The 13,734-nt window shown below is 37.2% G+C and overlaps 2 protein-coding genes across 6 annotated transcripts in view; both read left to right on the plus strand.

Annotated features, from left to right (window-relative positions):
• LOC112453695 overlaps positions 1-13,734 on the plus strand; it is a 132,492-nt gene that overhangs the window by 106,946 nt on the left and 11,812 nt on the right. The window lies entirely within an intron of this gene.
• Positions 7,471-8,659, plus strand: LOC112453698. 3 transcript variants are annotated; one of them, XM_025014600.1, is made up of 5 exons: positions 7,471-7,672; positions 7,754-7,988; positions 8,103-8,219; positions 8,324-8,488; positions 8,592-8,659. In XM_025014600.1, the coding sequence occupies exons 1-4, from the start codon at positions 7,643-7,645 to the stop codon at positions 8,449-8,451; spliced, it is 510 nt and encodes a 169-aa protein (XP_024870368.1). In that variant the 5' UTR covers positions 7,471-7,642; the 3' UTR covers positions 8,452-8,488; positions 8,592-8,659. The 3 variants fall into 3 exon arrangements, with proteins under 3 accessions (XP_024870368.1, XP_024870367.1, XP_024870369.1); XM_025014599.1 differs by having other exon boundaries at positions 8,324-8,653; XM_025014601.1 differs by having other exon boundaries at positions 8,103-8,177; positions 8,484-8,653.

Genomic DNA, 13,734 nt, shown 5'->3' on the forward strand with positions numbered 1-13,734 from the left:
CGGCAACAAATATTGGCATTTCTTCTGTATCGATAGTGACAAATCACTAGTCTTTCTTGCTTATAGATGTTACTGTTTATGAATGAGTATTTCCAACAACACCATAAAGAAAGTTTTAGTAAAAAAAAAAAAAAAAAGATATTATTTTATGGATGTCTGTTATAGATCTAATAATGTTTAGTTGTAGTAGCAAGAGGAGTTTAGATAATTATTTCGAATAACAAAATTGATTTCTGCGTGTACGATGTTGTATTTGAGCAATAATTATTATTCTTTGCAAATCAGTCCGACAATTTGACTTTAAAGTCAAAGAGCGCGTACTCTTCGAAGTGTTTTATTTTAAAATTTGAAAATTGCATCCATTACACCCGACGTATATCTGGAATGGATAGCTGGCGTTTCCCTCGTTAGAAACTGGTAATGTGCAGATCATACGCTCGGTGACAGCCGGTGTCTGCGGCAGATGAAAAAGAAATATCGCGTTTCGAGTCGCGTACGATACGAGCGTTTGGATTTACATCGCGCGTACGTTGCAATAAAAAGGCATAGCCCTGTCGAGATTCCGAGAAAATATTAATGCACTGGGAGAGACACACGGTCGCATACAACATAAGTCACGCGCTTCTTGCCGCCAACCGTTATTTATAGCCGGCCCGTACGGATGTGCAATTTTTCAAAGTTTTCGAACTTTTGCGTGGCGCGCGCGAATCAGGACATAGAAAATTTTTCGTCTGAGAATGCCAGGGGAGCTGACTAGTATTTTATTGAGATTTCCGTCAACTTTCCGTTTCACGATGCTATGCATCTTTGTTACTGTTTATGAAATAAAAAGAAAATTCGAGAGAGAGAGAGAGAGAGAGAGGGCAAAAGAGAAAAGATTCTTGGTATTAGTTAAGTTTATATGTTTAATGCATGATACGTCATATACTTTAAAATAAATGTTAAGTATATGAGTCATTCGATTGTCTTTTTAATGAAGTTGATTGCCGATGGCTGTTTCGAATGTAGCATACAAATTTAGTACGTGATAGTATTTACATCTGCTATTTTTTTTTACCTTTTCTAAAACAATTCAACAAGTAGACGAATCATTTAATAGTTTTGAGAAGCAAAGTATTTTATATAAGTAATCTAGAAGTGCGTGGAGTCTGTTGAGACCTCAGAAGCCCTTAAGCAAGAGAAATAAAAGATCGTTCGTCATAAAGTTAATTTTATTCGGTGTCCTCTCTCGCTATGATTCTTACGGAGGGTGCGAATTCCGCGGCTGGTCGCTCCAGTAGATGGTGGTTGGAATAAAGACCCGACATTAACTTTCTCGACTCTGCGAGTATCGTCGGCTTAATGAAATTCTCCGTCTGCTAGAAATGGGAGCGGGGGGCGACTTTGTTCGCGTCTTTATCGCGAAAACGACCGAGCTGCCGAGTCCCCCTTCCCCCATTTAGAGAGGCTCATATCATCGCGCGGTCCAGATACGCTGTCGGGGATCGTTACGCTAGGAGCGGTTGCAAGGAACGTTGCAACCAGGGTAAAGAGCCCGCTCGTTCGCGACGCGGTAATCTATCTTGCCTCGAGCGTGTTTCCGTAAAAGTGCAGGTTTAACGATAAACAGATATATAGTCAAGCCCGTGCCTAATAAAGGAAACGCGGCCGCGGGAATGCCGCACAACCAGCGCGCGGAACGATATCTTCGAAACCGACCGACGCCGACGTCGCGCAATCTCTTCGCTCGGCTGGATTGTCCTCGATTTGTCAACTACAAAGGAGAGTTTCTCTCTTCTGGCCGCTACTAATCTCTTAAATACCGACGCTATTTCTTAAGCGCTTTATGCTTTATTACACCTTATTACACCGGATAAACGCCGCTAATTCGTCGTTGAGATAGCCACAGGTAAAACAATTACGAGATTGAAAGGATAAGATTCGCGAAAATAATTTTTTTTTTTTTTTTTTTTTTTTTATATATATATATATATATATAATTTATGAAACATATATACATCGAGGTGTCGAAGTGACTCTTTCGATATTATAAGAAGCTCGTGCTGTTGCAAAATTCTATAAGCACACTCGACCGCAAATTTTGCGATCGAACTGTAGACGGGACGTTTGCGTATAGCGCGAAACAGATTTTGACAGAGTTAAATTTCTCCATTTTATGGGTATTTCGCAAATCTGTTAACGGTTGCCTTTCAGACTAAAGTGACGCATGTAGTACCGCACGTAGTCACTCTCTATGAGGGGAGAGCCGGCCACGATAGCAAGCTGCGTCGATCGCGGGATTACCACCTTCCAAAAATGCGCGCTATGGAAACGCCGGCAGTAAGCCGCGCGCAAGCGGATAACTGCCGCGCGTGCGATGTTACATATTGACAGCATCACTGCTGATACGTAACGTCGTTTTCGACTTCCCGCGTGAATTCACGCGAATTGTTCGCGATCAAATCATCTTTGACATCTATCGCTCTCCTGGCACGCATCGACATTATCTCGCGGGAGAAATTCAACGTCGTTCCTCCGCCGACAATGTTTAGGCAAAACTTGCACTTTGGGAACGATACATCTTATAATATCTTACTTTTTTTAGGAAAGTATCATTGCAAAAAACTTAAAGGAGGTATAACTGGAAATCGACTTATAAAAATTATTTTAAAGTATGATTCCTCGTATAATTTCTCTTTATGTAAACCACAAAATTCATCGTCGCAAGATCGCTGGAATATCGAATATGCGGTAACACCGCGAAAAAACAAATCGTGCGTTATGTCGGTTAGGAAATAGGGGGGGGGGGTCACGTAAAGAGTGGTTCAACAGGTTGAGAAATAGGGGAAGAAACTTCACCGTAGCCACCACCGCACCTTTGGCGAAATCCAAAGTTTGACGCGGAAAAAAGGATTTTTCTCCGGTTCTTTCAAACCCGCCAACCGATCAACCCTCCTCGTCGCCTTCGAAACCCTTTCCTAGCTCGAACAGCTGGGCACCCTCGGGAGCGGTCGCTACTTATTCCAACCCCTTCTAGCAGCCCGCTCGTATAATATCGCTAATACCCATTATATTAAACTCTAAACTCTCTGTCTTTCTTTGTTGCGATGAATGGGAACACTGTAAAACGTTCGTTAAGTGCGATTGCACAAAGCCAATTTAAAATGCTACTTCAATCAAAAGTCGTCATAGCAACTGTGCTGTCGCGTGGCGGTTGATTAAAGGGGAAGAGGAATGACAGACTGCAGGGGAAACAGTCGCAATTTTTTGATAGAATTCCCGTACAAATAGTCGACTAGGCATAGATTTAATTGAAATATGTCACGTCAGTTGCTCTTTGATGCCTTCTTACCCATGTGTGTGTATGTGTGTATGTATGAGCGTGTGCGTGTGTGTGTGTGTCATACCACTTGCTGATAATACTTGTGACGTACAAAACCATATAGATGGATAGTTTTGCAAATATATTTATCGTTGAATGCGTTAATTCATGAACCAGATTATATCCAATTAATATGTGCAAAATGTATGTAAAGAGCATTTTATTTATTTTAATCTTATTTCTCTATTAATGTTTGATATATCTTATTTTTGATAATATTCCTGAATTTTATAACATTTTGCATGACATTTTACCAATCGCGTCAGTATATGTAGTGAAGGGTTGGTTGGCAGTTTTATAACAGCATATACACAAATCGGTCTTTTTTATATATTGGTCTGAATTAAATTTTGAGAATCTTTTTTACACATGCTACATCTACTTGTAACCCCTGCCCGCCCCTGCCGTATGCAAATTCAATGTTCCAAAGTTTGATTTATACTCCCTTCGAAATAAATGGTTCATATTAATCTTGCCTGAACGAAAATCAATAAGAATGATAAAATACAGATCCGCGCCGGGATAAAAGGATTCGCTTTATCTTTCCACGCGTCGATTAATCTCGAATGCGCATAATTAATTTAAAGTTCATTATAGCCGTCAGTCGACAGCATTCAATTATTGACGACAGTTATTTTATTTTTCACGGTGAAAATCAAGTATTAATCATAAATGCATTTCACGACGATTAATTAAATTTTTTTTCATAATTCGCCAAAAGTGGTTGGATTCTTTTATAATTTCATTGTTTGTGGATGATCATTTCCCTATCTCCAACACTATTAATTATATTTATTATCTTTATGGTGCGTTATTTTGCATTACTTTTTTTAAATATAAATATAAACGATTATGGATTTGCACGATTGAATGAGCTCTTTTATTATACGACCAGTAATTTTCGAGGACGAATTTTTTTATATCAGGCATGTAAAATAGAGAAATCCGAGGAATGTTTCCGCGCTTTAGATTATATATGGAGTTTTCCGATTTATCGTGCGGCATTTGCGTATTTATCAGCCAGCCCGTATAATTTGCGCAATTGCCTCCGTCGGCAGCGGCGGAAAAAATCAGCCTATAGACTAAACGATTTTATCAGATATCCGTTGTTTTATTCGCCCGTGAAGAGCGCAGCAATTTCGCTACCACGCGGGGAACACAAAGTTAACTTCGCAAACTCCGTTTTTATCGAAATTCACGTGCATCCGTCGGCTTAAAGCATTAGATTCCAATAATATTGAAATCATCCGTGCGAAGTGCCTTGAATATCGATACGCCAGTTTTCCGCCGACGCAGAGCATTTGCAGTTGTGTATTTTTTATTCTTGAGCAATCGCGATATTAAAAACAATACGTTTAATCAATATCTTTGACGTTTAAGATCAAGACCTCTCCTGCAGTAAAAATTAATATGTTCTTTTATTAGAATTTGCTTTTTACTATAAAAAAATGGGATATGATGAAATTGTATATATTTCATGGAACAGTAAAACCAGGAAAAAAAATTTAGTGAGATGTACAATAATATTGAAATACGCAAAAAATCAATGAATATTCGATTTAATTTTTCAAGCGTATTCGTAATATTTTTATAAATTGTACCTATAACAACGCAATATGTGCTATAAACTATAATATTATATATTTTAATTTCTATATTAATTATAAAAATTGTATGTTCTCTAATCACAATGTACGAATCGAAACATTTTAGAAGATTCTTTTCAAAACCGCAGGTCTTTTTGCAGCAACATTACGCCAAATAAAATTTTATCCCATGCAAAGATACGAATTTTTGCGAATTTTTCGCAACGTAGCTTGCGATATCATTTCGAGTTTCAGTACCTTTGCTTTTTCTGAGTTAAAACTTTCTAAAAATTTCAAAAATATATTCGACTTCTCTGTTTTACTAAAATTTACTTAAAGATATTTATCTTTATAAATATATTTCTCAAATGAATAATTTCGATAACGCAACCACGTATATTATAACATACTGAACCTTAGTTCAACTTTAAGGGATCTCGTACTTATGTATTAGGTTCTTAATCTTTATCGTTCTTATCACGTCGTGTGGGCGAGATTCGCCGGAAGTATAGCGCTCGCCGCTAAAAGGGATATCAATAAATTATCCATTACGAGGGCAATTTAAAGGTCAAACAGCCACGCATCCCTCGTTTCTCGCCACCCAGCAACGAAATCCAATCTCGCGCTTATATCGTAACGATTATACCCGTCGTAATACCGGGTGTCTCCGAACGGTTCTTATCTGAGCGCCACTACGACGCGATTCGATGCGATACGAAGCGATGCTCACGGAACAATATCATCGAGAGCGAATTTATAGGTCGTGGGAAAGGTATGTGCGAACGCGCTGTGTGCCGGATGAGACGAGCAAGAGAGAGAGAGAGAGACAGAAACAGGGAGAAAGGGACATGCCGAAAAGATACACGGACGGCGATAGTATGGTGATAAGGAAGAAGAGAGACGGGAAGAAACGCGCTATGGCTGGTGGCAACGCGCCAACGATCGATTGCAAGTACACAGAACGCGCGCCGTGTGCTTTATACACGTTTGTACATCGAGCAGAGAGGAAAGAAAGAGAGAAAGAGAGAGGGAGAGTAACTCGTAGCCGATGCACCGTGTTCCCGTATACATACGCGGCGAACGGTGTACGCGAGAGGGTTAATAAAACCTTGTCTGCACACATAGACGCTCTCTGGCTCTCTCTCTCTTTCTCTTTCTCGTGTATGCATCCCGGAACTAAAGCAAACGCGGCACACGTCACTGAGAGAGGAGCGCGAGGCGAATCGCCGTATCGACAGCCCGGAAGAGATCTCGGGTCGGCTCGCGGGTCGTCTTTTCCTTTCGCGAGCGACGGCGTTCGTTTCGCGATTCGACTCGCGGAAAGATCGGTCACTGCACATTCATGGCTCTCCGCAAGACTCTTCCTGAACGTCGATACACTTGCGAGGTTACAGAAATTTTAATATAAATATGTAGAATTAGAATTGGAGGGACTTATTGTGAGATTCGGGGCATATCGTGCATAGAATAAAATTAAAAGGGGATATCCTGTGTAGAATAAAATTAAAACATTCCGCGTGTTTGCGCGGCTCGAGCGAAATATGATGGAAAAAGCGAAATGCCAGATTTTAGACGATAAGCAAGTTTGCAACAAATATCTTTTTTTTTTATACAGCCGTTATTTATTACACTATCTGTAACAGGCATCGTTTGTTACCAGCAACAGTTTATCAGATGCGCGAGATAGCTTTATACGGATCATAGTAGAAAATGTTTCTTTAAAGTTCTGAAAGCTTACAACACGCTGCGCAAGAATATCGGAAATATGCGATGCACGTAGCAGTAAAGAATTTATGTAGATGCGCGACGCATTTTCTCTTTTTCTCTCCTTTTCCCTTCTGTCTTCTCTTTTCCCATGAGCGTACGTTTGCCTATGTGTACCGTAGCTTATATTATTTGTGTACGGGGTATCTCATAAAGGCTGTCACAAGTCACGTGGCTCCTATATTGTACCAATTTTCTAAGCTAGATAAATGTTCTAGCCGCAAAAGGAATATTTATATACAAAAAATTTGGCAAACGTTGATTCTACGTTTAACTTTCTTGCGCGTGTTTTGTCTCTTCTTTTTCTCACGAAAAAGAATTGTAATTTTTTGTAATAATAATCCTAATCTTTTCTCGAATTGAATTAAGATATGCTGGATTAATATACGAGGATCGATATATACGAGGATTTAAATGCGATATAGCTTGCATAGTCCTTTTGTAAGCTACGGGAACCATCTTTTGACGGATAATCTATGTTAACAACGTTCGATCTATATTATAGGATGTTCGTAATGGCTATGGTTTCCCTTCGTCTCTCATGATTTTGTAAAGTAAAGAGGGATAATGCAAAAGCCATTCTTGAAAGAACCATGAATTAAATTTTAATTAGTTGATCGAGATTATTTTAAAATCGTTCGTTATTTCAATAAGTGCGTATTACAGTTAATGATGACACTGTCAGTCAACGGCGATATCAACATAGATTTTTGTCTTTTAACTTCATTATGTAATTGTATATCATATACATTGCTAATGCCCGTTCTAGACTGGAGGATGAGCCGACTCTCGGCTCATCCGAGTGAGTGGTGTAGACGGATAAAAGTCATACTAAAGACTTCTGAAGTTAGCTTTCAATCGTACCAATTAAAAGTGTTTGAAGTAATATTTACAAGTGGAATCCAAAAATAAGAAACTGTCAACGAGAGAAATGGTAAAAGCAAGGAAAAAAAAGATTTTGGTATGTAAAAAAACTACTTTTTTTTCTTGTTCTACAGAGTCAGCATTATCAATAAAATGTGTACATTTTTTATGTGTTTAGGAAGTAAAAACAAGATGTGTTTCATTTGACGAAGAAGAAATTTTTAATTTAATATCAATATATTCTCTGCCAGCAATACAAAATGAGTTTAAAAAAAGTAAAAGGCATTCATTGATATACGAAAAAATCGCTACTCTCCATAACATGTCAGAAGAGTATTGCAGAAATGCAAAAGATATTCAAACTAAAATAAAAAATTTAAGATCTGAATATATAAAAAAGAAACCCAAATCAGGTAATAAATCAGCTGTACTACTTATTAAACAACTCATTTATAATATTTATATAATAATTTATATAATATTTATAATATTTATTTACTATAACTGTTTAATGTTATTATGTATAGGAGGTACACCACCTGATGATTTTCCATTTTATGATGTTTTACATAAGCTGTGGAGTGAAAAAGATATATTTAATGATGAACTTCTTGATGATTCAATGGTTGATGATAATTCTGATGGTATATTAATAATAATTTTTTAAGGATTTTTACCTTGTGTAATAATTTTTCTGTATTACAATAAATAAGGATGACATTATTTCTAATAAAATACAATATTTTAGATAACAGCAGCAATGAAGATCCCGAAGGTGAAGAATTATTAAAAGATGTAGAATTTGATTACTCGCCTGAAAATAATAGCGGACATTCTACAGATGTCGTTCATTTATCCTTGTTTAACATTCGGTGACACCAAATGTTAAACAACAATAAATGAACGACACAAGGTAAAAATCCTTAAAAAATTATTATTAATATACCATCAGAATTATCATCAACCATTGAATCATCAAGAAGTTCATCATTAAATATATCTTTTTCACTCCACAGCTTATGTAAAACATCATAAAATGGAAAATCATCAGGTAGTGTACCTCCTATACATAATAACATTAAACAGTTATAGTAAATAAATATTATAAATATTATAAATATTATATAAATTATTATATAAATATTATAAATGAGTTGTTTAATAAGTAGTACAGCTGATTTATTACCTAATTTGGGTTTCTTTTTTATATATTCAGATCTTAAATTTTTTATTTTAGTTTGAATATCTTTTGCATTTCTGCAATACTCTTCTGACATGTTATGGAGAGTAGCGATTTTTTCGTATATCAATGAATGCCTTTTACTTTTTTTAAACTCATTTTGTATTGCTGGCAGAGAATATATTGATATTAAATTAAAAATTTCTTCTTCGTTAAATGAAACACATCTTGTTTTTACTTCCTAAACACATAAAAAATGTACACATTTTATTGATAATGCTGACTCTGTAGAACAAGAAAAAAAAGTAGTTTTTTTATATACCAAAATCTTTTTTTTCCTTGCTTTTACCATTTCTCTCGTTGACAGTTTCTTATATATACATACTGAAGTTATTTAGCTCTCAATCGTACCAACCTAAACAACTTAAAATTGTGCAGTGTAGACGGACGATCGTAGTCGGATGAGCCGAGAGTCGGCTCATCCTCCAGTCTAGAACGGGCATAACGCAAAACAATCAAGAATAATGCGATGAAACAAAATACTAAATTAACAAATTTCTCCCTCGGGCGCATTAGCATTAGCTTCATATTTCGGACTATTCGGCGCAAACTCGAGTGTAGCGGATAAAATTCACCGCCGACGCGACGTTTTGCCGTGATGTATATTTGCATAATTTAAGGAGCGTTGCTTAGGTACTTAAGCAGGTGTAACGCGAGTATCTTTTGTAACGCGATACTTCCACTAGTGAATTTACGTTACCGTAACATATACACGGGACATCATCCCGCCATTAATTTTGTACAATGATGGTGACTGACGGTAATAAACTCCTCGGTAAATTTAGGTTGCCTTTTTCGATAAATTTAATAGAATACCACTGTTGTTGACGTCACACAACATTTTCTAGCTATTAATATTAAATACTATACCTTGCAAACGTATGAAAATGAATTTATATTAAAATGAATTAAATTACATGAGTAATATTGATTCTCTAATGGCATAAAAACCATTCTGTATTCTCGTGAAGATTGAATTGCCATAGAAAACACGAGTATAATACTGCGGATAAAAAGCGGCCATGGGAAAAGCATATACGGTATTCGCGATACGAGCGCGAACGGAGCTTTAATAAAATTCGATTTCGTGAAACTGGGGTTGAAAACTTAAGTAAATATGGAAGTACTCGTAGTAAAAGCTCATCAGCGATGCCCATTATTTGCTCCTTGCCATTTGATGCTTTAAAATGCAGTTTCTCACGGGAGTTCGCGATATTCAAGCCAATTTATTAAAATAATGTTAGAAATGAGCATATCTGCAGTTACATTTTAACCTTCGAAGAGATACCTACTCAGTCTGCTTGCTGTCTGTTGCTTAAAAATATTTACGTATCTGCGCACATTACTACTTGGTTTCGCGATATCGGATAAATTATATTAAAGAAATTACGTAGCTCCCCCCTCACACACGACAATATTTATTACGCTCTTAGAAGTACAAGCCACATACAATTTCTCAAATTTCAGTCGCTGATAACTCGAAAAATATTCCTGCTCTCCGAGTTTTGTCAAGGGAAAGTTCACTGCAAATTGATCGAAGATGTAGGCGAAAGGGAGTGCGGGAAACCCAGAAGACGCCCTATGAAGGAGCCGGTGCGAGTGGAAACGCGATCGGTCGAGAGAAACCGTCGACCGAATTCGTCGCGAAGTGCTTTTATTGCACTTTTTATTGCGCGTTCGATCGAGCTTTCGCAGATAGCACTTCGGTTTCTTAAATCCTCTACGTACGAGGGAACGTCCCGCAGGTATTCCCGGCGTGATCTTTCCGTCCTTCGTTTCTCGGCCCTCCATCCTATCGGCATCTCGGAGAGAGGTAGGAATTTCAGCCGATCGTCCATATCGGCGCGTTACGATCTTGTTAGCGGGAGAAGGGACCCTCGCTTAAAAAGGCGAACGTATTACAAGCCGTCGAAACGTCTGGCGGTGGCGCGGATATAGCCGGCTATGGCTTCTCTTTTTCCCCAAATAATTTTTTCATACGGGCATAAATAAGCCGGATAATCAGTCGTCGGTCGTTTTGGATATTAAAGAAATTGTCTGTGTGTACAGAAGCCTTAATGCCGTTCCGGCCAACCCGAAAGCGGCCCTTTTTACGAAGGATAATGTCGATTACGACATTCCATGCCATCGTGCCGCTGGTATACACGTAAAACATAGTTCGATAATCCCCGTTAAAGTTACGCGCAGCGCGTTTATATATTTCAACTTTGTTATAATCCGGTCGGAGCGATATTCCCGCGATTTCTTCGCCTTTTCCCCTATCCTCTCTCGACCGTGTCTCATTACCGAAACCAATACGAAGGTACCCATCAGGTTGCGTGCAGTAACGGCGACGAGCTTCATAAAATCCCGTCGGGTAATTAAATTTTACTGTGTACGCATTATCTGGACGATGTTCCCTCTCGGTTCTGCTTTTTAAAGTCGCGGCCCCCTTCCGGCTCGAGCGATGTGTGGCGTTACGAAAGATGAAATCACGTTTTGCGAAAAAAATTACGTCACAGTTTTGCTCCGAAATTGAGGATCGGCTTACCCGAATGAAAACGTGCGACGCTAACGTACAAAATATACGTCCGTATTATTTACTTGTACATTTATACTAAACTTTGTGCCGCGAGATCCGCGGTTCTCCAAGTCTGCGCTTCCTTTTAATTGCACTTCTTTTTTTACACTTTCGGTATTTAAAATGAAATATTCGTTTGTTTTGACGATTGAGACGGAGATGCAGCGTTATTAAAGGAAACGCAAGCTTTTCCAGTCGCAAATCTTTATGCTATTGTAAAGCGACTTGTGCATTATGAGTTTGTCTAAAGAAAGGAAGGAGATTGTTAGATGAGATAACGCCACAATGTACAACTTTCCGGAGGAGATTCTTAAAATGACACAGGCTATTGTTTCTCGATGTATTTTTCAATGAGAAGTGAACAAAGCCTGCGGAGATACTGATGACGCTCGACAGCGCGATAGCTTTCGGAAACAATTTGTATATTATTTTCAGATCAACCGCGTATCGTTAATTTGAAGTTGATTTAATCAGCGATTTCATTCAGACGGAACAATTTTTGTTCACTAATTGCCCATAGATTTCTCGTTGTCTTCTGCACTTTGCGTGTTTTTTTGACGACCGTTCTACTTTGCAATATAATAAGTCGGTGGGACGAGCAGTTCTGAAAGTCAATGATATTCTGACATTTTTCTATCAGTGACATTTACAGTCTATCTCTAATATTATAGTAAAAGAGACTGTGTCATCAACTTTTTTTATTTTTATCTCATAAATGTTTTTATTTGCACATTTTGCATATACTACGAAATTTAACAAAACTTAAAATATCTGTAAGCAAAAAGATATGTAATTTAAAAGAAATTTTGTGTTTATTAATGACAATTAGCATTGATTTTTCATGATGTTTTTACAATCTAAAAGTAATACAGGCATCATATTATCGAATAGTTCTTGAATGTGGAAAAACACTTGGAGAGGACGGTGGTTATACATTCTAATTACTGCAATTCAAACCGTTGAATAGTCGAACTTATTGCAGGATAAAATAATAACGGCTTATGAACGTAATCGTCTATTAACCGAGCTGCTTCTTTTATAAACGTGAAAATTGTTGTTCTAGTTGAAGTCTGCGAAAGTCTCCACCTAGATATTAGATCCAGCTAGGTATTAGAGGGATATAAAATTGCTACGCGCGCGCGATTCGGAGTGCTCGGTGTGGCAAGAAGTTTAATGGGGCTCATGCAAAATTCACTTTAATGACATTTAATAATGAAAGACGATTGTTTTAGCAGTAGTTTTTCATATATCGATACGTGGCACGGTGTTGTATTTAGTCAAATATATTTAGAAAGAAAGAATATGTCTAACACATAAATATAAGCGTACTTTGCAGTGGTATAAATTAATTTGACGATTATTATGTCGAGTTGTTTATATAAACCAGACGTCTCAAATGATATCTTCTATATTTTATTTTTGATCTGTTTAAATAAAAAAAGTTCGAAACACAGGAAAGATACAACATATTCTATACAATCAAGCAGAATAATTTTGGTCCTGCTAAATAGAATTATATACTCTACACGTGAACATGACTAACGCAAAGTTCTAAAATTGTCACGTACCGGCTATACCGTTGTCATCGGCAAAACCTTTGCTGCCGTACTGTAATGCGAGCCGTGAGACTACCGTAAATATAGACTGCCCCGCATGACTAATTACTTTAATAAATATTTTCTGTGCGCACTAATTTGCATTGAGACGAGTTTAATTAGGGGATATTTTTCAGTCACGCGCACCATAATACCGTTTATTTGCGCGGTATACGTTCTGTATACAGAGTATACGGGCCAGGGATGCTAAATTAAAATGAATAACGATACTTTCAATATCGAAGATCTTTTCAATCTCTCCGTCTAAATAGATTTTTCATTAATTGGAATTTCAGGTATACAACGGAGTAAACTACGAGTAAACTACATCAAACGGGTGTAAAAATTATATTTTTCAATCAATGTCTCTCAAATGGGCATTAGTTTGAGAAAAATATGATTATTAATTACTAAGATTACTGAATCGAAAATGATTCTGTTAGGAGAAGAAATTTATAGTTGAAAAAAGAGACACAGCAATTCTAAGTACTCTACTTAGAGTTTCAATCTTTAAATTATGTCAAACGTTAAAAATAGACTAAGAGAGGGATTTATTTTTATACTCTTTAGTGCAATATCTTTTTATTGTTCCCACCAAGATTTAACGGAAATCTATTTTCGATGTTATTTAACGTTGCTTTAATTTCGAGGATTAATTTAGCGGATTATAATAGGATGCATGTTGTCGACCGTAAGTTTTTGACGGTAGGAAATAGTGGGACAGCGAGTTTAATAATTAACGGAATTGGGAGAGGTTTCACCTG

Source organism: Temnothorax curvispinosus, unplaced genomic scaffold (genome assembly GCF_003070985.1).
Source record: "Temnothorax curvispinosus isolate PA1 unplaced genomic scaffold, ASM307098v1 QBEX01004614.1, whole genome shotgun sequence".
Taxonomy (NCBI): domain Eukaryota; kingdom Metazoa; phylum Arthropoda; class Insecta; order Hymenoptera; family Formicidae; genus Temnothorax; species Temnothorax curvispinosus.

Excerpts from the sequence above, each read along its gene's own strand:
- LOC112453698 (XM_025014600.1), top strand. The coding sequence starts at position 7,643 with ATGGTAAAAGCAAGGAAAAAAAAGATTTTG. Across the intron at positions 7,989-8,102 it reads AAAAAAGAAACCCAAATCAG|GAGGTACACCACCTGATGAT; the intron begins GTAATAAATCAG and ends TATTATGTATAG. Across the intron at positions 8,220-8,323 it reads GGTTGATGATAATTCTGATG|ATAACAGCAGCAATGAAGAT; the intron begins GTATATTAATAA and ends ACAATATTTTAG.